We start from the raw sequence: 12,755 nt of genomic DNA on the forward strand, positions 1-12,755 counted from the left end.
TATATATATATATATATATATATATATTTAGCTCAACCTACATATCGGGACATCGGATATCAGGGCCCAGCAGAACCCGAAGCTTGTATGAGAAAATGCGCTATCTTCGTCCCCAGTGTACCAACATGGTGAGATAGCATCTATAAGAGGCAGCCTATCGCCACAGATTATAACCATTAGTGTTCCCAGTCATTTCAATGCAATGAAGAATAATGCAGGGCCACAGCGTCGGTCTGTGTGAAAAGACTGTTGAGCACGTCCTCTCCCCACAGCCTTCTGCTGGGATAGACCTGCTGATCATTTGTCACCTGCCACTGCTTCAGTCAGACTTATTCTCCGGCCTTTTCCAAAGGAAATCATTTTTTCACGTGACATGATCACGGACTCTCAGCACTCTATTCTACAGAGGAAATGTATATCAGTAAAAAAAAAAAGACTATTATTGTAAAGTGAACCACTTTCCTTATTATTTTATATTATTTATTCGTAACTATAATTTCTTTTAAATATTAGTTTGAGCTTTTCTTTTTAGTTTGCGGTGTTAACATTAGACATCCGTCACTAAAATCTGCTTTTAGAAAATTTATTTTTAACAATTTTCCAAGAAATAAAAAGGCTTTAAAACATATTGAGGTTTCCTGTAGTTTTTACCGCCACATTTTCTATTTCCTTTTATTTTATTTTGCTACCATGATGCTTCACCTCTGTAACTTAAATAGTTATTTGTGGCGGACTGAAATGAAATCCTCTCATCCTCCACCCCTGAAGCTGACGTCACAGGTTTGTTAATAGGCAATAGGCTGAGCTCCGCTAGGTGAGCTCATTACAGCGTCTCTCTCGGAGAGAGCTCGTCAGAGGCAAAATGGGACACACATGACCACACTAAGCGCACAGGCAGCATTTTATTGTTGTTCGTTCTTCTTCTCCACTTTAGCCAACTGCGGATTTTTCGCAGTGAATGATTTTAATATTTATGAATAGCTTATTTTTTTTATGTCCTTTCCCTCCTGAAATCGCACACCTCGGATCATCTTCACGGCCCGCTATGATCTCCAGTCAGTGATTATTATATATACATATTTTTTTAAATACCACTTTGTCTTCAACTGCTGATCTTTCATTTGGAGCAAAAGACTGAATTTGGATTGTTGCCCTGTGGAACAAAAAAATCAAACAAAAACAACTACTTTTACTCTCACTGATGGCGACCTAATCGATGCGAATAATTCGGATGAGCTGGATCTTTTGGATTATATGCACTAAAGCGAATCCATATCTAGGTGAGCGGGACGGAAGAGAAGAGGAAGAGTTGATTTCGCACTCGCACACTGGAGCGGGAATAAGTCTAGACAATGCTTCAGTGTGCCAGCTGTGAAAAACCTATTCTCGATAGGTTCTTGCTCAAAGTTTTGGACAGACCGTGGCACATCAAATGCGTCCAGTGCTGCGACTGCAAATGTAGTTTGACAGAGAAGTGTTTTTCTCGAGAAGGGAAACTGTATTGCAAGAATGATTTCTTTAGGTAAGAATTGACAGTGTTTGTGGTTTAGTATTTATAGAAAAGGTTTGGGGTTTTTTTAGTCAGTTAAAAACAGGTTAAAAATGCATTCCAGTGGTTGCAACTAACCATCTGTTTTTATACAATGGACACGCCTGTCTGCTGTTATTTTATTTCCTCGTCTTATCTTTCTCTTCTCTCTTTTCGTTTAATTCTCGGTTTTCTGTCTTCTTTGAAAGTGAAGCTAACCCTAACTGCTCGTGTGATTATTATGATGGAAAATATCTTACAATTGTACCTAATATTTGTGTTTAGCCTGTTTAGTTAGACAACTGCATTTTTACTTTCTGCTCAAATCTTACAGTTGTGAAAAACTGACTGTGGTAATTTCACTGACTACAACACACTAAGTTTCCGGTAGTTTGAATGGGGGGTCGTTTTGTAAAAACAACACAAACTTGTCAAAACTGGGCCTAAAGTCATAGCAGGTGTAAAGGTGTTCTCCTAGATTAAGACCAACATATCACGTCTGTGCCGAAACTTTTCCCTGACTTTGGTTCTCCCTCTTGAACAGGAAATTTGGAACCAAGTGCGCTGGATGCGCGCAGGGGATTTTACCCAGTGATCTAGTCCGCAGAGCCAAGAGCAAAGTGTTTCACCTGAACTGTTTCACCTGTGTGATGTGTAACAAACAGCTGTCCACCGGAGAGGAACTGTATATCCTGGACGAATTCAAGTTCGTTTGCAAAGAGGACTATGAAAACAACTCTGGGAAAGACACAATCCTCCTTTCAGGTGATTTATTATTATTATTATTATTATTATTATTATTATTATTATTATTATTATTATTATTATTATTATTATTATTATTATTATTATTATTATTATTATAATTATTATTTTAAAAAGATTCCTGAGGTGCACCTTTCATAAATATTTAGCCTAGAGTAGTGGCATTTTCTGATTGTCTTATTCTGATTACAGTAACGACGTGCAGCGATCCAAGTCTGTCTCCGGACTCTCAGGACCCGCAGGACGACGGGAAGGAGTCAGAAAACGGGCATTTATCGGATAAAGACACGTGCAGCAACGAGAACGACGAGCAGAGCGCCGTCGGAAAGCGACGCGGGCCTCGGACCACTATAAAAGCCAAGCAGCTGGAGACCCTGAAAGCGGCTTTTGCGGCCACACCGAAGCCCACCAGGCACATCAGAGAGCAGCTGTCAAGGGAGACGGGTCTCAACATGAGAGTCATCCAGGTAAAAGCAACAAATATAGAAAAAGAAAAAAAAACCCAGATAACTATAAGTTTACTGTTTTTTTTATTCATACACAGACTCACACAAAGTGACAGTAACACAATCACCAAGGCACTAGTGTTACAGAGAATAAAGCCTTTGATGTAGGCAACTCAACAAAGCAATGTGGCTGGTGGCGCTTGCAAGCACCCACGTACAATATATGCTCTGCTGATTTTCATTTTTCCCCCGCCTCTCATTTGGGGTTTTCCTTAATCTGTGCGCCCAGTGCGTCCCTAACATCACAGAGAACTCATGATGCCCATGGGCATTTTAAAAGGCCCCCTAATAATAATTAAAAAAATCGTGTCGCACGGATACATCTTGAATGCTAATTTAAAAATGCTATAAATTATATTTTTAGTGACCTAAAAAGTTAATTTTTGTGTCTTTTCTCATCAACTAAAACCTTACCCCAATTTACAAAGACCTTGTCATTATTTTGGGTTGATTTATTTCTAATCATCGTCATCCAAATCATCCAACTGCAATTTGTCGCCCTTATTTCAAAAAGCTGTTGGCCACACTTCATAATTCATGCTCTTTGTTTTTGAACTGCTGTCTTAAAGGTTTGGTTCCAAAATCGGAGGTCCAAAGAGAGACGTATGAAACAGCTGAGCGCTCTAAGCGCTCGGAGACACGTGTTTTTCCGCAACCCGAGGAGAATGAGAGGCCTGGGAGAGAGAGTGGAACCAGGAGAGCTTGGACACTTTTCTTATTATGGAGGTGAGCTATATAAAATAATGATTAAGATTTAGTGTTTTAAGACTGTCACATCATAAACAAACAGATAAATAAGCAAATATGGTACAAAGTATCTATGCTTCTTCAGGTTGATGCATTAGCTGTAATCAATAAAATGAACCTTATACAATCTTATAATCAATGCTGTTTTTTACCAAATTGTAAAAATTCAAGATACATAAAAAAGCCACTACTATTCTTTCTTTAAATTCTGACACAATGCACTAATCCTTATGTTCATATGAGTGCAGAATATCCTGGTGAATACTATGGCTCAGGAGGGAATTATGAGTACTTTCAAGGCCCACCATTATCGCAAGCACAGACTCCAGCAGACCTGGGCTTTGTGCCCTCCACAGTCCCGGCTGGCACCCCACTAGGAGCCATGGACCACCATCATCCTGGGCACCACTGTCCCGGAGAGGTTCAGTGTTTCTCTGATACATTATCTCATCATCCCGTGGACTCACCAAGTCCGGAGCCCAATGGACCAAGTTCAATTCACAGCATCTCCAGTGAAATGTGTGGCCCCAGCACGCCCTTCACCACTGTTTCTCTCAGTGACAACGGATACACCAACCAGCTGTCACAGCCCTCTTCAGAAATGAGTGAAGGCACTGTTTGGTAATCAGGCTAAGACCGAAATACTACAAATGCAGTTTGAAGGCAAACCCTTAACTTTATTTCATATATCAGCTATTTATTTATAATTATTTATGAATATTTATTTATTTATTGTATTTCATTATGCTTTTTTTATTTTTATGTTGGTTATTTATTGACGGGCCACGTATTAGATAGTTTGGAATAATCTGTGTGAATTGGCTCGTTAATAGGTTTGCAGTGCTGGGCCTCACTGACTAAGCAATAAACAAATACATTAATACTGCTGAATCGTATTTTAGTGTTTACAAAACCTTTTCTGTCATGTACAGTACTGTGCAAAGGTTTTAAGCACATTTAATGCTTATATTCTTTATCCATTATACAAGACTATCAACTGGCCATAAGCCCATTCTGTATTCAGTTTTTTGGCCCATGCTAGCTGGAATAGACAGTTAAGAAGATGGATGTATGGATGGACAAGGCAATGGATATCCCCAAACATTCACACAGAGTCATAAAGAGCTTCAGTGACAAGAACTACAAGGAGTTCTGCAAGATGCTATGGCCCACAGAGATCCCTCGTCTCATCGTGCTGTATTTATATCAGTCTAAGATAGCAAGAAGCGATGGAAACAACTGAGACCAGCCTAAATGCAAAGAAGAATTGTGACCATACATTCAAAATGGCTGGGAGAAAGAAAAAAAAGAGTACCCTGATAAGCAATGGTAAGTGCACCCATAAGAATCTGTGCTTTTTAAAGGAAAATGGTGGTCATACTCAGTATTAATTTGAAACTTTTTTTCCGCTTAGTGCACTTTATGCAAAGTTAATTGATAAAATGTCAGATTTCAATGTCATTTCTAAAAACATTCACATTTTGATATGTTTAAAATTTGCACAGCACTGTATATGATGAAACTGACCTTAAAATTCAAATGTGAACTGTGTGATTGTATTTGTTTTATCACCTTTCAGTGTTTCAGCCAACTTACAAATTCCAAGTATGAGTTTGTGTGTAATATTCATGTTCATGTATTACACATGAACCACCCGCTGGTTACAGATCATGAACGTGATACATCTGACCAAAAACATTTCTCAGGACTGCGGAAACATTGCATTGTTTTTTGTTTCGCTACACCTTTCTTATGAATAATTTGCTGTTTAGCATGTGTTTGCCTTCAAAGTATTGCCATTTTAATCTGAACATTTACATGAGTAGAAAATGATTTGACTGTGACATGATATGAGTCCAACCTGACAGTATGTATAATAATGGGCAATAATGGAAGGAAGAGTCAATTGTTTATGTGACACTCAAGTGTTCAGAGGGTTGATTTTGAGTTGTCTTAAACATTTTCATTCTGGCATTAAATGAAATGCCAGAATGAAATAAATGAAATTAAATGGCAACCCATTTAATGCTACTATTTCACTATGCTATTTTGCATACCTCAAAAAATACTGAAAACACAATACACTGTTGCCAAATGAAAGGACATCGCAAACCCTGCCATTTCAGCTGTAAAAAAAACAAAAAACACCTCTAAAGACTTAAACGGCTTTTGTCTTTAAAATGTCAAATTATTTATAACGACAGTATTTCACTTTTCCACAGACGACTTTTTTTCCATGAGATACTTGACCTTTCTTATCCGGTTTGTGAAACAGGCATCACAATGCTGTATAATAAAAGTCCTATTGATGATTGTTATTTGTTTATCACTTTTGGGGGAAATGATGGGAATTCCTTTTTCAGTCTTTCCTGATTTTGTGTATGTTTATTGAACAGGGATTTGTTAACATGTATGTAATCTTTTGAGATTTTTAAATAGACCAAAAAGATTACCAGAGGGAATCCTTTTAGTGTACAAATGTGCATTTAAAATATTTTTGTTGTCCTTTAATAAACACACTCTTATGGAGTCTGATGAAGAAGCCAAAGTGTCAGCAACTGCTTAAAAACTGCTGCAAGATTAGAAATAAGTTCTAAATAACATCAGCAATAATGCATAACCGCTAAAAGAGTTCAGCTCAAAAGTACTTGTATATTTATAACAGACATTGTAAATTTGCTTAGCTTAATCTGTTACACTGATTATGAAGAGCTACTCATTGCCATAATTTACTGTTCTGCTAAATCGGGAAAATTATGACTAAGTGAAATTCTAGGAGGAAATACAAAACGTCTCTTTGAAACTTTACTATAGATTCACCAAAATCAGAGCTGTTGTGCTAATGTGTTTATAACAACATTATCTGATTGGCATTGTCAATATATGAACATCTTCTTTCCCCCGGTTATGTTCAGTGAGCCTATCGACGTTTCAAAGACACAATGTTTAAGTAGAAAGTTATCAACTCACATTACATACTGTATATATGTTGGTTTTTCCTTGTGTTATGCAAAGGAGCTTCATAAAATCTTTGGCACTTGTTACTTTGCTAGGTGTTTTCTTGATAATTCAAGAGCTGCAAGCACGTATTTGGATTCGCCGGCAATAAACAATGAGCCTTTCTCTAATGCCAGCTAAGTGACATGTTGCAACATTAACAGGCTAACGACAGAGTGACTATTTTCAAGCCAGGGAAAGGTGAGAGCATCATAAAAGGGGACAGGACGCTGCATAGTGGATCAGTAAGCAGTGAAGCGGGAGACTGAAGGAGCAGATCAGTGGAGCTGATTGGGGGAGGGGTAGAGGAGACGAGCAATGTCACAAGGCATAAACTGCAGGAAAACATGGGGATGGATCATCCACCTCCAGTGTATCTAGAGCCATGTTTATAAGTTGAAGATTAGATTTGACAGTGGCTAACAAATGTCAACCTGATCACAAAATATTATAAAAAGACATATGAGAAAATGTGGAGCTGAAGCTGGAAAAGAGAGTTGCACAATTGTTAATATGGTTTGCATTAGACTGATGTGTTTGAAAAAAACAAGTTCAGTCTCCCTTTTGCGTTACAACTTTGCGAAATGTTACGCTGAATGTTAAAAGAGTGACATTCAGCGTCATTTCCCCCCAAAAATTCATAGCAGGCAACTTGTGCTTTTAAACACTAATAAAACGATGTGATAAAAACTATGGACTTTGACATAACTGGGCATGTTTTTTGCTTAACCAGACACATGTATATACCAGCTTATGATGATGAGCTTAACTTAAGCTGCTAAAAGAGCTAGATAACATCCTAATGTTCAATATTCATCGAGATTTTCTTATAAATACGTGCAACTTGTCAAGGTTAGTATCAGTGTTGCCTGCTGCTAGTTGGTAAAGTTAATGCTAAATGGTATTTTCACTTATGCTTAACTTCCTATTCACCCATAACCCTTTATCAAGTGTAGAACCCCATGTAGTAACTTTATTTGCATCATAACAACGGAGAAAAAACCCCCAAAAGAGTAAAATGTTCATGTGATATCCTCTAATCACACTCAAATTTTGAATTATTCAGTGAAAATCCTATAAAAGATTGAAATTGTTCCAGTCATAACATTTTCCTTAGGTGAAGAAGTTTAGGACACTGATGAAGAGGCAGGTGGTAGCACAAACCTGAGCTCTTGACCTCTCCAGTAATATTAACTGGTGGCAGTGTTATGCTACTGGGGGTTTGTTTTCCTGGTGCTGTTTGAGTTTGTAAAGGGAATTCTCCCTCAGAATCAGCGATTGAATTGACAATGTTCCAGAGGGCAGTAGGGGCTGAAACATATGCTATCCCCAACTGAACACCTGTAGAAGATTGTGGCCCAGTGTACTGTTCACCAAACACTAAAAACACCAAATGAGAGAAGAATAGTGTTGTAGTAAGGATTCTGAGAGTTGCAGAAGCATTGCCAGGTGCACTGAAGCTGCTCTAGCCCAGCACCTTACCTTTAATTTGTTACCTGTCTGTAGAAATGTACAGCTACTTGATATAGAAATGTAATCCTCAGCAGATAATGCTGCAGTGTGAGGGCTCTGAGATGCAATCCAGAGTTTATTTATGTCATTTAAATGTGCTCTCGTGTCATTTCAGCTTAGTATGAGAGATAGTACTGCTGTTCTTGTTGGCCTGCTCTGCTCTCCCTCGTACTGTGTGTGCAAGAAATTCTAATCATGATGGTGAACTTAACATCAGTTGGCCACTCAGTGTAATTTGGTAGAAAGTTTACCACTTAAAGCATGTCTGAAAATGCCCCTAATACACAATATTATATTTTTTGTTAATATAGATCTTTGAATTCTGCTAATTAACTGAAATTTACAACATTTACACGTTCCCGTTTGCTGTAGCAGATAATGTTATGCTGGAAACGTAATCCCTATAATCTCAACAAAATACCTTGATGAAGAGAAAGATTTGCAAGTCAAACGTGAAACCAGCAAATCAATTTAAATCTCGCTGACAATGAGAGAGAGAGGGAATAAGACTTAATTGACCTCTAAGCATTGATTTGTGCACTTACCTACCAATTTAACTGCTTTCATAAGTGTCCTGAAAAAATAGCAAATCAAGCAAGCAATCATGGAACCTGGTGTCCAGGAAATCTGAACTGTATTTTATATATCGGGTATGTTTTATGCACAAAAGAGCTGATGGCTAATTAGCTGCCTACCGCTGACTGGATGGACTGTTTGACTCCTATTATGCCCTGACACTTGAGCTGGGTATCAGCAGCTTGGTTAGATGCCTGCAGCTATAGTATCTTTATTGTTCTTCACAAGACTAGACAATGTTCTTAGACATAATTTGTTGGACCAATTACCAAAAGTTTTTTTTAGTCTCTTCTCAAGGAGCATAATACAGTCACCCATGAAGACTTAGTGTGAACAAATATAACTATCTTACATCCTGTGTATCAAAATTTAAACACCTGAAAACAGAGAAAAGAAAAGAAAAACCCAAAACAATAAGATAAATGCTACCATGTACTAATAATCTACTGCAATTTGAGATGAATCCTTCTGATCCTTATTTGATTTGAACTTAAATTGAGTATTTTTCTCATTGCTGTTCTTTTTAGCCCCTTTCTCAATCTAGCCCAATTCACAAATTTGACTCTTTCTTCACTTTATGCTTGAGGCTTGGTACTCCAGTTTCTGCATGAAAATCATTCACACATAGAATTTTATAATCAATGCCCACAGTAATAGGATTCCTCTGGCCATGGGCAATTAATACAGTTTTCTCCTTTTTTCCCTCCTTGCGCTGATCTCAAAGCTACGAGACATTGGCTTCTCCTCATTTACATATTTATTGCATTGGACTCAAATCTGGCGAGTGATTGATGTGGAGCCTGCCTTCTGAATTTTTAGCGGTCTATTATTATGAAAGACATGGAGGGGGGCTGCAGCACGTCAGTGTAATTTTGATTAAAGTTGAAGAGGACAGAATCACGAGTGTTCCCCACCTACTCTCTTTTCCTACACTGCTTAATCCGTGAGGCCAAGAGCTGATTTCAGCCTGTTATTGAGCCTGAGGAGTCAACCATTCACAAAAAAAGAGGCAGATTCACTTGTTAAGATTTTAATCAATGTGTCACTTGCTCCTAAAGTTAATGACAATGCGATTATTTTCAGTTATTAATGGGTCTTTGGAAAACTTTTTCTTTCCTCTCTTCTATTTATTTTGGATCATGTATGTGGCTGTATTGTTCAGAATAATGTTACGAGCAGTATCCATCTGTTCATGAATGAAATAATAAAAATTGTTTTGAAAGCATGATTTTCCTCTGCATAGCAAAGGCTTTTGCACACTGAATTCCTTCAGATTGCTTTGCTGCACAATGCAGACTGAGACAAAGACATGACACTGATGGCTGATCAGATGGTAAGCTTGTATGCTCAAGTGTGAAAAACTCTGCTCTGCATATGGTATATGTGCATACGTGCATGTAATGGGGTGCAGTATGGAGGTGACTGTAGAGCAGTTCTCCAGCTCCAATGGATCAGTTTCAACGTTTCATCTAATGTTTGAGCAAGTTTGGGACATAAAATGTTTCTTGTTTAGTGCAAGCTTTAGCAGTTATAATAAAGTAGCTAACATTCACTCCCATTTTTTGATTAAATGTAAACTCAAACCTTATAAAAGTTTCAGTTCAGGCGAATTTGCCTAAAATCAAAAGCAACCCTCCTTCTCTCATCCATACTTACCAGCACTCATCTGGAGGCCGGACAGATTCTTGAGAACTTAGATGGCTTTTATCAGTCTGATTTAGATGTAGTAAACTAATGCTGATACATGACATTACTACAAGCTAGCTTGTCAAGCACAGGGATTTCTCTGGTTGGCTGCCTTTGTCCTTCAGAGCCAAAGGACGTGCATTATGAGATGCGGTAAACCAACAGTTCCATGTGGAGTTGGCTTTCTATGGTCCACTGATATGCCCTTAATGTATGCAATTTAATGTGACACATCTCTCAAATGGACTCATTGCTGGACTGGACTGATCTTTGCATTCAGCTAAACGGTGCATATCATAGCCCATAATGAGTGCCACACAATACACTTCAGTGCAGGCTGTCTTTACTTGAACATATTAATTAATGCATCTTCAGTTCTGGCTTGACGGGCTTTCAGATTCTTTGATGGTGCATCTTGTACTAAACTTCATAACGTCAAATTAGCAACAATAAGTACACATTCCTAAAGTAATAAGATGAGGTGACTAAGTCACAAGGAACCTACAGTACACATAGTTCTATAAGTATTTCATTAAATGTAATTAAATTACATTAAATGTAAATCTGTACTTGAGTAATTTATACTTTTTAAAATTTATTTACTTATATTAGGCTATCTGTGTGGTGTACCTTTAATAGTGAGGATTAGCTATAGTTGTGCATACTTATTTTGGTTCAGAGTTTCTACTTTATTCATTTGTTTTTTATTTTATTTTGTTCATTGTTGTTCAGTTTTCCTTTCATTTGATAGCTTGTTGGCAAAAAAAAAACACAGGAAAGTAAAAAATAAAAAGAGCTTTATTTCGTATTACAGTGTATTCTATGGAAGCATTAATAATAATAATACATTTTATTTGAAAGCGCTTTTCAAAACACTCAAGGTCACTGTACACAGAATAAAAAGCAACATAAAAGCAAGCAATATTGTGAGTCTTGTGCTAAATGGTGTGAAAGGAGAAAACTTTTTACTTTTGCATTTATTTAAAGCTTCTTCAAAACAAAGATTCAAAGAATAATAAAAGCAACAAATATGAAAAGTTAAACTTAAAAATCATAATAACACAAAATAAATTATAAACAGAAAAAAAGAAGGAAAAACTGCCTTAAAAGTGAAAGAAAAAAAATGCGATAAAGGCATTAGCAGTTATACAAAGCCAAATGATAAAAATGTGTTGCCTGCCTGAGATCCTCAGGCAGGGAATTTAGTAATTGTGGTGTCCTGGCTGCAAAGACTCGATCAACTTTAGTGACTAATTCTTCTAAGTCTTTAAAGGTCTGTAGCAGATGGCGGTCTGTGGAATAACTGTACAGATGTTCGACTTTCCAAAAATTCAAATACACCGTGCATCTAAAAGAGAAGCTGGGCATCCAACAATGTGTGACTAATTCATCACCTGGAGAATCTGAATATCTGTACAAATTCAACTGCAATCAACCTAAAAGCTGGTTAGATTTCAGTCTATAGCTCAAAGCGACCGACCAACAGGCTGAGTAGACTACAGAGCCCTGTAGTCAGAATGGCTCAGACAATTATGTTTGTAGTAGCATTTGCTGAGAGACACGGTAACAGTAGATAGCATCTTTTTCCCGTCCCACCCTTACCAACACGTCCAATATACTGTGAGGATCTTCCATATTTTCTATACCAGTTGATGACCTACAGTGATAATTGTGATGTATGGCCAAAGGTGCTGGACCTCGGCTGCTGACCTTTCCACAATCTCATACTGGGGAACCTTTACCATCGACCTCCTTTGCCCCTCCCCATTTTCCACAGATCGTATTCCAGGGGCTCCAACCTTCCTCTCCCCTCCTCCTCAGCCATGTACATATTGTAGTTGGCTCAACGTACGAAGCCCGAAACACTCCAGTGGTTCCATGAATGTTAATGCTGGGATAAAGGAGCAGAGGAGAGGGGAGGGAGGCACAGTACAATGGACAACTTTACCTGGCCTGCAATGCACAGCTATGTGAAGCTTCTTCCATGTTACGGTTCATATTGATTAAGCCATGTTTTCCTTGTTATAGTATGTGTGTGAAATATTAAGTGTGTGAGCAGCATTTTCAGGACGAGTCGCAATCACACTCCCCAACCATGCGCTGTAATAATTTCACATTTTGTATACAAAATGTAAGGACGACTTTTTGCTATTTGATCTTTGTGTAATTTTGGTGCAATCGAGATTTTAAAAAATTGCTGCTGATGTGTGCCAAAGTTCACTTCAGTCTTTACCAGGCTTGGGTACAGAGGAAATGGCAGCATTATGAAGTGACAATCACAGAGTGTTGCAAGCTTTTACTCCTGCAGAGGGCTGAAGTGCTGCTTTCCTGCCCTCAAAAGAGGTTCACAACCTCTGTATACCCTGCATTTAAGATGCTCTAAATCATTTATTTAAATATTGATCTATACGTGGATTTGCATTTCAGGAACTGAGTTT

General features: G+C 37.9%; 1 protein-coding gene across 1 annotated transcript; it reads left to right on the forward strand.

Moving 5' to 3' along the window:
• Positions 1–1,352: 1,352 nt before the first annotated feature.
• On the forward strand, positions 1,353–4,209 carry LOC102210343 (LIM/homeobox protein Lhx1-like). Its single transcript, XM_005737883.1, has 5 exons — positions 1,353–1,522; positions 2,073–2,293; positions 2,486–2,760; positions 3,369–3,525; positions 3,795–4,209. Exons 1-5 carry the CDS (start codon positions 1,353–1,355, stop codon positions 4,169–4,171), a joined length of 1,200 nt encoding a protein of 399 aa, XP_005737940.1. The 3' UTR covers positions 4,172–4,209.
• Positions 4,210–12,755: the final 8,546 nt, after the last annotated feature.

Source organism: Pundamilia nyererei, unplaced genomic scaffold, assembly GCF_000239375.1.
Source record: "Pundamilia nyererei isolate P.nyererei 1_Seehausen unplaced genomic scaffold, PunNye1.0 scaffold00080, whole genome shotgun sequence".
Classification (NCBI taxonomy): Eukaryota; Metazoa; Chordata; class Actinopteri; order Cichliformes; family Cichlidae; genus Pundamilia; species Pundamilia nyererei.

Excerpts from the sequence above, each read along its gene's own strand:
- LOC102210343 (XM_005737883.1), top strand. The coding sequence starts at position 1,353 with ATGCTTCAGTGTGCCAGCTGTGAAAAACCTATTCTCGATAGGTTCTTG. Across the intron at positions 1,523-2,072 it reads TGCAAGAATGATTTCTTTAG|GAAATTTGGAACCAAGTGCG; the intron begins GTAAGAATTGAC and ends CCTCTTGAACAG. Across the intron at positions 3,526-3,794 it reads ACACTTTTCTTATTATGGAG|AATATCCTGGTGAATACTAT; the intron begins GTGAGCTATATA and ends ATATGAGTGCAG.